This window comes from Crocuta crocuta, unplaced genomic scaffold, assembly GCF_008692635.1.
Source record: "Crocuta crocuta isolate KB4526 unplaced genomic scaffold, BGI_CrCroc_1.0 scaffold292, whole genome shotgun sequence".
Taxonomy (NCBI): Eukaryota; Metazoa; Chordata; class Mammalia; order Carnivora; family Hyaenidae; genus Crocuta; species Crocuta crocuta.
Window position 1 is genome coordinate 826,189 of NW_027528370.1, and position 12,625 is coordinate 838,813.

Here is a 12,625-nt window from a genome sequence, read left to right on the forward strand (position 1 = left end):
AAGAGGCAGAGAGGAAAATAGGGGAATTAGAAGACACGATTATAGAAAAAGAGAGTTAAACTGATCCAGGAGAATGAAAGGAGAATTCAAGAACTGAGTGATACAATCAAACGGAATATCCATATTATAGGAATTCCAGAAGAGGAAGAGAGACGGAAAGGCACTGAAGGAGTACTTGAACAAATAGCTGAGAACTTCCTCAATCTGGGGAAGGAAACAGATATTGAAATCCAAGAGGCACAGAGAACAACCTCCCCTCAGACATAACTTGAGTTGATCTTCTGCACGACACATTATAGTGAAACTGGAAAAATATAAGAGAAAGAGAATTCTGAAAGCAGCTAGGGATAAAAGGGCCCTAACATACAAAGGGAAACCTATCAGAGTGGTTACAGACCTATCTACTGAAACTTGGCAGGCCAGAAAGGAATGGCAGGAGATCTTCAATGTGATGAACAGAAAAAATAGGCAGCCAAAAATCCTCTATCCAGGAAGCCTGTCATTCAGAATAGACGGAGAGATAAAGGTCTTCTCAAATAAATAAAAATTGAAAGAACTCATCACCATTCAGCCAGTCCTACAAGAAATCCTGAGGGGGACTCTATGAGGGAAATATTGCAGGGAACACAGGTACCAGAGACACCACCACAAGCATGAATCCTACAAAAAGCACAATGACTCTAAACCCATATTTTTCAATAATAACACTGAATGTAAATGGGCTGAATGCTCCAATCAAAAGACACAGGATAGCAGAATGGATAAAAAACCAAAATCCATCTATTTGCTGTTTACAAGAGACTCATTTTAGACCCGAGGACACCTTCAGATTATAAGTAAGGGGAAGGAGAAATATCTATCATGCTAATGGAAGACAAAAGAAAGCTGGAGTGGCCATACTTATATCAAACAAACTGGACTTTAAAGTAAAGACAGGAACAAGGGATGAAGAAGGGCATTATATAATAATTACAGTTTATCCATCAGGAAGAACTAACAATTATAAATGTCTATGCACCGAATACGGCAGCACCCAAATACATAAAACAATTAATCACAAACAGAAACAATCTTATGGACAAGAATGTGCGAATCGCAGAGGACTTTAACACTCCACTTACAGCAATGGAAAGATCAACTAGAAATCAATAGAAAATCACTAGAGAAACAATGGACTTGAATGACACACTGTAACAAATGGATTTGACAGATAAATTTAGAACTCTACATCCTGAGGCTACAGAATTCACTTTCTTCTTAAGTGCACATGGCACATTCTCCAAGATAGATCACATACTGGGTCATAAAGCAGCCCTCAATAAATATAAAAGAACCAAGATCATACCATGTACACTTTAGGATCACAATGTTATGAAACTTGAAATCAACCACAGGGAGAAGTCTGGAAATTCTCCAAAAACGTGGAGGTTAAAGAACACCCTACTAAAGAATGAATGGGCCAATCAGGCAATTAGAGAAGAAATTTAAAAATATATGGAAACAAATGAAAATGAAAACACAACAATCTAAACTGTCTGGAATGTGGCAAAGGCAGTCCTAAGAGGAAATTGGCCTCTAGGCCTATTTCAAGAAACTAGAAAAAGTGCAAATACAAAATCTAACAGTGCACATAAAGGAACTAGAAGGACAGTAACAATAGCACCCCAAACCCAGTAGGAGAATAGAAATAATAAAAATCAGAGCAGAAATAAACAATATAGAATCCAAGAAAACAGTTGAACAGATCAACAAAACCAAGAGTTGGCTTTTTGAAAAAATAAACAAAATTGATAAACCTCTAACCAGGCTTCTCAAAAAGAAAAGAGAGAGCACCCAAATAGACAAAATCATGAATGAAAATGGATTTATTACAACCAATCCCTCAGAAATACAAGCGATTATCAGGGAATGCTATGAATGATTTTATGCCAACAAACTGGACAACTTAGAAGAAATTGACAAATTCCCAAACACACATGCACTACCAAAATTCATATGGGAAGAGAAAAAATCTGAACAGACCTATAACTAGTGAAGAAATTGAATCAGGTATCAAAAATCTCCCAGTAAATAAGAGCCTTGGGCCAGATGGCTTCCCTGGGGAATTCTACTAGAAATTTAAATCAGAGTTAATATCCATTCTTTTTTTTTTTTTTTTTGGTGCATTTATCTCTAAATTTTATTAATCTTTCTGTGCCTTATATAAGTCAAAGTATTTATNAGTTAATATCCATTCTTAAGCTGTTCCAAAAAATAGAAATTGAAGCTGGACTCATGCTCCAAAGCCAGCATCACTTTGATTCCCAATCCGGAAAGAGATCCAGCAAAGAAAAGAGAACTACAGGCCAATATGCTTCATGAATACGAATGCAAAAATCCTCAGCAAGATATTTGCAAATCGAATGCAACAGCACATAAAAAGAATTATCCACCATGATCAAGTGGGATTCATTCCTGGGTTATGGGGCTGGTTCAACATTCGCAAATAAATTAATGTGATACATCACATTAACAACAACAAAGAAAAGATGAAAACCACATGATCCTGTCAATAAGTGCAGAAAAAGCAATTGGCAAAATATAGCATCCTTTCTTAATAAAGACCCTAGAGAAAGTTGGGATAGAAGGAACTTACTAAAGCATCATAAAAGCCATTATGAGAAGCCCTCAGCTAACATCATCCTCAATGGGGAAAAACTGAGAGCTTTCCCCCTGAGGTCAGGAACACGACAGGGATGTCCACTCTCATCACTGTTGTTTAACATAGTGCTGGAAGTCCTAGCATCAGCCATCAGACAACAAAAGGAAATAAAAGGCATCAGAATGGGCAAAGAAGAAGTCNAAGCTGTCATCATCAAGACATTATGGTATTGGGACAAAAATACACACACAGACCAATGGAATAGAATAGAGAACTCAGAAGTGGACCCACAAATGTATGGCCAATGAATCTTTGACAAAGTGGGAAAGAGTATCTAGTGGAAAAAAGACAGCCTCTTTAACAGATGGTGCTGGTAGAACTGGATAGCAACATGCAGAAGAATGAAACTAGATCACTTTCTCACACCATACACAAAAATAAACTCAAAATGGATAAAGGACCTGAGTGTGAGACAGGAAACCATCAAAACCCTAGAAGAGAAAGCAGGAAACAACCTTCTTGACCTCAACTGCAGCAATTTCTTACTTGAAACATCCCCAAAGGCAAGGGAATCAAGAGCAAAAATGAACTATTGGGACCTTATCAAGATAAAAAGCCTATGCACGGCAAGGGAAAACAATCAATAAAACTAATAGGCAACCAATGGAATGGGGAAAGGTAGTTGCAAACGGCATACCAGATAAAAGGCTAGTATCCAAAATCTATAAGGAACTCACCAAGTTCCACACCTGAAAAACAAATAATCCACTGAAGAAATGGGCAGAAGACATGAACAGACACTTCTCCAAAGACGACATCCAGATGGCCAACAGACACGTGAAATGATGCTCAGCATCCCTCCTCATCGGGGAAATACAAATCAAAACCACACTGAGATACCACCTCATGCTGGTCAGAGTGGCTAAAATGAACAAATCAGGAGACTCTAGATGCTGGCGAGGATGTGGAGAAATGGGTACCCCCCTTCACTGTTGGTGGGAATGAAAACTGGTGCAACCCCTCTGGAACACAGTGTGGAGGTTCCTCAAAAAATTAACACTAGAACTCCCCTATGACCCAGCAATAGCACTACTAGGAATTTACCCAAGGAATATAGGAGTGCTGATGCATAGGAGCACATGTACCCCAATGTTCATAGCAGCACTCTCAACAATAGCCAAATCATGGAAAGAGCCTATGTGTCCATCAACGGACGAATGGATCAAGAAAATGTGGTTTATCTATACAATGGAATACTACTTGGCAATGAGAAAGAATGGAATCTGGCCATCTGTAGCAACATTGATGGAACTTGAGGGTGTTATGCTGAATGAAATAAGTCAGGCAGAGAAGGACAGATACCATATGTTTGCACATATAGGTGGATCAGAAGGAACTTAACAGAGGACGATGGAGGAGGAGAAGGGGAAAAAATAGTTGGGGAGAGAGAGGGAGGCAAACCATGAGAGACTCTTAAGTACTGAAAACAAAATGAGGGCTGATACGGGTGGGGGAGAGGGGAAGGGGGGTGATGGGCTTGGAGGAGGGCACTTGTTGGGATGAATACTGGGTGTTATATGGAAACCAACTTGACAATAAATTATGAAAGAAAAATTTTAAAATAATAATAATTAAAAAAAAAGAACAGCAAAATATACTTCAAGGGCCCTGGCTAGTCATTACTTTTTCTACTGTACCCTTAGGAGCTATGCAATGATGAATTCTACTGATTTACTTCAACAGAAATATTGGTTTTTGGTTCATGAAAATTTGAGTCAAGTATGAATGTGAGTCATAAATGTCAATGTGACTGGTTATATGTTAACAGCTAACGATGTGGACAGGAATAAGAAATGTAGCATAGAAGTTGTGGGTATTTTGAAACTGTTGAGGTTCTCCGTTTTATAAACTAATACCAATAACAAAACACAAAACTGTGGCTTTGAAATTCTGATATCTGAAACAGAGCACATAGTAATAAAATATGGATGGCACCACTTTTTTTCAATACAGGGGAGTGATATGTGGAAACAATATTAGGCTTACAGTCTCCATAAGTAATCAATATGACAAGGGATCTTCTTATACAGGAATAATAGAAAAACATTCAATGCTCATGGTTTGGAAGAACAAATACCGTTAAAATGTCAATACTACCCAAACCAATATACATATTCAATGCAATCCCTATCAAAATAACACCACTATTCTTCGCAGAGCTAGAGCAAACAATCCTGAAATTTGTATGGAACCACAAAAGACCCCAAATAGTCAAAGCAATTCTGAAGAGGACCAAAACAGGAGGCATCACAATCCCGGACTTCAAGCTATTACAAAGCTGTAATCACCAAGACAGTATGGTATTGGCACCAAAAGAGACACATAAATCAATGGAGTAGAATAGGGAACCCCAAAATGGACCCACAAATGTATGGCCAACTAATTTTTGACAAAGCAGAAAAGAATATCCAGTGGAAAAAAGACAGTCTCTTTGGCAAATGGTGTTAGGAAAATTGGACAGAGACATGCAGAAGAATGAACCTGGATGACTATCTTCCACCATACACAAAAATAAACTCAAAATGGTTAAAAGATCTAAATGTAAGACAGGAAGCCATCAAAATCCTACAGAGGAAAACAGGCAACAACCTCTTTGACCTTGGCCAGAGCAACTTCTTACTTAACATGTCTCCAAAGGCATGAACTATTGGGAGTTCATCAAGATAAAAAGCTTCTGCACAGTGAAGGAAACAATCACCAAAACTAAAAGGCAACCAACATAATGGGAGAAGATATTTGTAAATGACACATCAGATTTTGGTTAGTATCCAAAGTCTATACAGAACTTATTGGACTCAGCATCCAAATAACAAATAATCCAGTGAAATTTTCCAAAGAACACATCCAGATGGCTAACACACACATTAAAAAATTGCTCAACATCACTCATCATCAGGGAAATACAAATCAAAACCACACTGAGATATTACCTCACACCTGTCAGAATGGCTAAAGTTGGCAACTCAGGCAATGATAGATGTCAGTGAGGATGTGGAGAAAGAGGGAACATTTTGTACTGGTGGTGGGAATACAAACTGGTGAAGCCACTCTGGAAAACAGTATGGAGATTCCTTAAAAAATTAAAAACAGAACTACCCTAAGACTCAGCAACTGCATTACTAGGTATTTATCTTAAGGATATCTTAAGCACTTAAGGAGTGCTGTTTCATAGGGGCACCTGTACCCCAATGTTTATAGCAGTGCTATCGACAGTAGCCAAAGTATGGAAAGAGCCCAAGTGTCCATTGACAGATGAAAAGATAAAGAACATATGGTGTACACACACACACACACACACACACACACACACACACACACTGGAGTATTACTCGGTGATGAAAAAGAATGAACTCTTGCTATTTACAACAATGTAGATGAATCTAAAGTGTATTATGTTAAGTAAAATAAGTCAGAGAAACACAAATATCTTATTACTTCACTCATATGTGGAATTTAAGACACAAAACAGATGAACATAATGGAAGGGAAGCAAAAATAATATAAAAACAGGAAGGGGAACAAGACATAAAAGACTCTTAAATACAGAAAACAAACTGAGGGTTGCTAGAGGGGTTTGGGGTGAGGGGGTGGCCTAAATAGGCAAGGGGCATTAAGGAGAATGCTTCCTGGGATGAGCACTGGGTGTTATATGGAACCACTAATTCTATTCCTGAAATCATTATTACACTACATGTCAACTAACTTGGAAGTAAATTTTAGAAAATAATTAAAAGAAGTTAAACAACAAAAAATAAGACAACGGATCTTCTTTTCCACTTTCAGCCTAACAGTCTTGCTTTGTTATATCTCTAACCAACCAATCTGCTGTTGTACCAGCCAAGACTACCAAAAGTACTCTTGCCACACCCAATTTATACCTTTAAATAAAACATGCAAATTTCACAAAAACTGAAATAGGGCAGATTTTGTTTTTTATTACAGGCCCAACAAACTGTAGGAACTCCCTTCCAACCTCAAATGTCACCATCAGACCTTTGGAGTAGTTTCTGTATTTGTGCTGAGAGATTGGGAATTGCTTCTCTGATGATTAAATTATGAGTGGTATTTTTTTTCTATTACACATCAAGTGTTTACCTTTTTCTGTAAAGTCTGACTTCTGAGTTCTCTTTCATCTCATATTTCTGTTTACGACCTCTGTCTGTCAGAGAATCTATGTAAAATTCCTCCTGAGTGCTCTCAAAACCCCTCCCCAATCCTGCTCTTTGGAAGACAAGTGGAAAGATGAACAATAACCAGCAGCAAATCCTAATGACCTTTGGAAGCCTGGACAAAGAATATTTAAGAGGAAAAAAATAGAGACTTTCAATGCTTTGAGGTCATTAAGAAAGTTGTGAAATTTGTGAGGAATGTGGGGGGGAAAAGGCCTTTTTATTATTGCTAACATTCACAGGCTCTAATTCTTCATTTCCCTAGTTGAGCTTTAACTTAATTATAAAACAAAATCTATAGCTGCAGCCAGGCCTAGAGGTAGAGTCTGTACAACTAATCAACTTCAATTCCCTGGGTTCAATTTAATTACAAAACAACATTTGGTGCAGCTGCTAAACACTTACCAGGTGACCACATGATAATACTGGAGTAGCATTTACAAGTCTCCAGCTTCTACTGTTCTATCAGCCCAACTAGATTTCAGCAATATATAAATTTGAGCAGCCTGTAGGATTTATAATAATAAATAATTTTCTTGATTTTCTACATTATAGTTGAGAGAGTTAAAATACTAACTGCACCACAACAAATTCATGTCAGCAAGTAAAATTTAATAATGAAATAAATGTCCTGACAAAAGACAGTAGTAACAAATTGAATGTCAATAGTATGCTTCTGTTCCTTAATTCATTTTTTTGGGGGAGGGAAGAGAGGCAAAGTGAAATCAATATATATATATATGTGTGTGTGTGTATATATATATATGTGTGGTGTATATATATATATACATATATATATACCATATATATATATACTGTGTGGTGTATATATATATATATATACCATATATATATATACTGTGAGCTACCAATGTGCTATTTTTTTATATTGAAAAAAAGTACATTACTTTTTTTCCAGTATAATTGGACATACATAACTCCTTCCTCTGCTTGTTTTTTAGTGTCCCATAAGACAATTTATGGGGTGATTACTTGTGTTGCAAAATATTTACCTGACAAAATTAAAATTAAACACTGATATGTTTACAACAGCCAGTTCCTCTAGTATAATTAAAATATACTGAATTCATACAAACATCCAGGAAGATGACTGCAATAAGTGAGATCTGATTTTTCATTAGATAATATTTAGGCAGAAATGCCATGCACAATTAACTTTTTATCTTGATGTTTTTGTCACCTTAGTTCACTCAACTACACGTTTTACAACGTGTGGGATCATAGTTCCTCCCAAGGTCTATAGAAGGATAAGAAAAATTATTTGAATTCAGTGGGAAAAAATAAGCAGTATCAGTAAGGGAGTTACCAGTGATACTGAAATAAATATGACCCTTACTCTTTTTAAAGCAACTCAGAAAGAAGTTAATACAAATTGCCATCTAATCCAAATAAGGATCTGAAGTTGGTGGATAAGTGCAACAGAGAGCCTTTCCTTTGCTTCTTCTTCCCATTAGATGTCAATCTCCTTTTCTTTCCCTTAGAGTGGAACTGGGTAAAAGCTAAAGAGAGGATGTATCATAGGTAATTATATCTATGAAAGGCAGAACATCTAGAAAAAAAGCAGAATACATAAGATGCATCACTAAATATCTGCAGCAATAATCCACTTCCTCACATTTCAACCTCAAGTGCTGGTTTGGATTTTACCTAAGGCTGTCCCGCATGACCACTCCGGACCCTGGGCAAAGACAACGCTATATGTGTCAAAGTCGAAAGGCTAATTCTCAGAACTAGCAGTGTCTGTCAGTGTCTCACCCTGGAGAGTATCCTTCTCTACGGAACAGTGACTGAGTCACAGGAGGAAACCATTCTGCTTGCTGGAAGAAAATAGGATGCAAGGAATTATGACGGTTACCAGATGTTCCAGTGCCCATGAGGGGGTACCAGAACGTTTCTGCATGTGCTGTAAACAGCAGAAACTGTCAGATCATGGGGCCCTGGGGCTTGGTGCTCATGCTGCTCTAATGTGCGGAGTCACAACATTTGAGAGTTGGAGGGACCCTTGGAGATGATTTTAGTCAAAGGTTTTAAACTACGGCGTGAGGAGTTCCAGGTTTCCTAAGTGTGACTCAGAGATTACTGAAGAGGAAGAGACTTCTCAATTCAAGTCAGCCAATTCTGAGAATCCTTTATTTACTTATCTACGGCAAATAAAAAATGTGACCTAGAAAAAGTTACCTTTTCATGCTATTTTGAAATTTTTTAAAATATTTATTTTTGAGAGAGTGTGAGAGAGCACACAAGCTAGAGAGAGAGGGAGACACAGAATTCCAAGCAGGCTGCATGCTCTGAGCTGTCAGCACAGAGGGCTGGAATTCATGAAGCCTGAGATCATGACCTGAGCTGAAGTCAGACGCTTAACTGACTGAGCCAGCCAGGTGCCCCTGTTTTAAAATGGCAATTTAATACTTTATTGTCTTGATGATGATGTAATTCTTACTCGGCTAGTGGCTTCCAAATTTAAAAAATACCATTAATGTTCAAAGTACCTCATTACCACCATTAGAGAGAGAGACAGAGAGAGAGAGAGAAAGAGAGTGAGATATTAATTGAGAGATTGAGAGAAAAGGGAGAAAATAAAGCAAGGAAAGGAAAGAAAAGAAAAAGAAAGAAGGAATTAAGTAAGGAAAGAAGGATGGAAGGAAACAAAGAGGAGAAAGAGACAGAAGGGAAGATGGGAAGGAGGGAAAGAAAGAAAGAAGTAACAGCTATTTCTGTGTTTGTAAATGGAGCACATTATGATAAAGGGGTGTGAGATTTTACCATAAGGTAAGGTATATCTCCAGGGTTAAACAGACATTCATAAAAGCAGGGTAGATACATGTGCCTGACTCACCATCACTGTTGATGCACACGACCTCCTGAACTTGAGTGCCAGGACCACACTCCTTTCCATTGTCTGGTTCACAGTCTCCAAGCCTCACTGCTTTCCATTCATAGCAGGATGGCTCTTCACAGGGAATGGCTTCCAGTAAGTGAGGGCAGTTCCCAGTGCCACCAGAACCTCCAGTGGGCTCATTGGTAATACGCCGCTTCCTCAGCTTGAAACCTGAATTATTGGGGAAGGAAGATATTTATTGTTTCTGTCATGGTTGAGTATTTCAGAAGGCTGAATAAAAACCTGAGTAAAAGCTGGATGAGGGTAGAGGGTAGAAGTCAGACCTGCTTTAATCACTGGTGTATCCTCAAACTCTAGCTTAATGTGAGCTCATTAATCACTTATTAAATGGATAAAGAAATGAAAGAACAGAATGGCCACAGAGGGAAAAGAAGCAAAGTCATACACCTATCATCTCCTTCATAGGATGGGAGAGAGGTAGAGAGGCAGAAATAGAGGGAGACGGAAAGACAGATACATAGATAGACAGAAAACACACACACACACATACACAGAATGGTTTTGGTTGATTTGGAAAGTCTGTTGCTATAAAATATTCAGAGAAACAATGAAATTTCAAATTGTTTGGACATATTCGTGACCAAAGTGCTATTACTTTGAATTCTTCAATACTATCACATAATTAAATTTGAAAAGATACCTCTGAGAAGTTGCATGGTCCCAGATAAATTGTCTATTTGACCCTCAGTTGATTTTAGAGCCTCTGGAAATATGAACTAGTGATATAAGGCATCGAGGCTCTAATGAGGAGTCTTCAGATTTGTGCCCTGTGGTTGAACGGCACCTAAGTGTTGTCCTTCTGGACAGTGCATACCAAAATAATGTCTGTTTATTGCTATGTAAACATATTAGAATCACTGGAAGACTGTCTTTGAAAGGAAACAAGAAAATGTATTCAACTACTAGATCATGTGAAAATTACCCGCTATGTCAACCACAAAGGAAACCACTGCATTTATTCTATTCCTCACTGATATATCATTTGCCTCATAGAAACAATAAAGCTTTTTTTTTTCTTTTTTACCTTCAAAGTAATAAGGAGTTCTGTCTATTGAGGACGAGCTATGGATTAGGCATTGAAGTAAGTGGTTTATGTTTATTATCCCACTGATTCTTTAGAGAAAACTTGCGTAGCAGGTATTATATCTCTTTTAGAGATAAGTGGACAAAGATTTAGATAATTAACTTCAGTTTTAATGTTCTGGTACCAACATCAGAGTAGGTTTATTCATCTTTTGCAATCAATACTCTTTAGCCATTCTGGAAAATATCACAAATGAATAATCACAAGTAACAGGGAGGAGCATTTTAAAATAATTCACATTTGATTCAACTGATGGGAGTTTTAAGCGTGTCATGTTAATAGGACATACCTTTTTTGCCTTGCTGGTCATTACAGTTTTCATAAGTACAAGGTCCCCAAGCTGACCAAGGTGACACCTCACATTCAATAGGACAGGGAATGTGGCACAGCTGTGTAGTATTAGGGACAGGGCCGGTGCATGATTTCAAGTCCACTGGTTTTGAGGCTGTTTGGAGAAAAATACAGAGATCTCTTAAGAATTAAACAAAGTGTTATGGTCAACAATATGATTTTTCTGTGTATATATGGACAAAGACAAGTGCCACCAAGACATTATTCCACTGCTTCTTGGCTATATCCTAGAATAAAAGGAGAGGGAATGGTGGGGGCAGGAGTGGGGGGGGGGTGCAGTATAGTATAGTCCAAGGAAACTGGACTAGAAGTCTTGGAGATTGGTCATCTCCAGCTTTCCCACTTATTAGCCATGTGATTAATAATGTCAAGTCTAACTTTCCTAATCAGTAAAATAATCCTTCAGGTTAATTTTATCTCTAAAATTCTATATTTAGATTCTAAGTAAGTGGTATCTGCTTTAGAGATACCAACACAGTGGGAGAAGGTCAACGGCAATAATATACACGGGAAAAGTATCCACCGCATAGCTTCTGCTGGAACAGTCTCCTTTTCATTTTGGTCTCCAAAGGGCTAAGCAGTAGATGTAATAAAGAGCTTATGCCACCAATGGGGTGGCTCTCTCCGCCTCACCAGATACTTTTCAGAACGTTTACAGTATGCATTATTTACATATGTGATCCAAATCTCAGAATTGTTAAGGCAACTAATTTATTATTCACCACATCTGTTCATAAGTTGACCCATGAACCCATCTACTTTTGTTTACCCTTGCTTCTCTTCTATTTTGATGCCTGGAGTTTGGCTATTTTGTATAGGACACATGTTGACAGTTAATGTCAACATGTGTCCATAGTTCTGGTTAAAAATGACTAAGAAAGAAATATATTTGAAGCTATATGGACAGCAGAAGAAAATCAACTTAAGCAGTATATAAGTTGCTTTTGTGGTATAAATTTTGAGAAGTAAATGTCTTAGACATTCCCTTCAATAAAAGCTACCTGCTGTTTATGTCTGCTAATTTGAATGTCCACCCTTTCATAAAGGACTGAAATAAGGGAGATCTAGAGAATTCTCATTCTCTTTATGTAAAGAACTATCAAATTCCAAACACATGGGTTATATTTAGAAGCTCATAGAAAAATCAAGATATTTCAAAATTTATTATTCTAACTTTTAAATAAACGTACTAAATATATTTGCGTGTAGTTTAAACTCTAAGGCAAACTGTAGGCATTATACATTCCTTAACTTTCTACAAGTACAAACATACATGATCATAAATGCTACCTGAAGGCTATTATATTAACTCCTCTTTCTAAAATAGTGTTTCAGGGGTACCTGGGTGGCTCAGTCAGTTAAACGTCCCACTTTGGCTCAGGTCATGATCTCGCCGTTTG

General features: G+C 37.6%; 1 protein-coding gene across 1 annotated transcript in view; it reads right to left on the bottom strand.

Annotated features, from left to right (window-relative positions):
* Positions 1 to 12,625, bottom strand: part of THSD7A (thrombospondin type 1 domain containing 7A) — a 417,169-nt gene that overhangs the window by 155,220 nt on the left and 249,324 nt on the right. Inside the window, exons 6-7 of the mRNA XM_077754232.1 lie at positions 11,164 to 11,319; positions 9,728 to 9,940 (exon numbers count right to left, since the gene is read on the bottom strand). Of these exons, the coding sequence (XP_077610358.1) occupies positions 9,728 to 9,940; positions 11,164 to 11,319 (369 nt within the window). The remainder of the gene's footprint in view (positions 1 to 9,727; positions 9,941 to 11,163; positions 11,320 to 12,625) is intronic.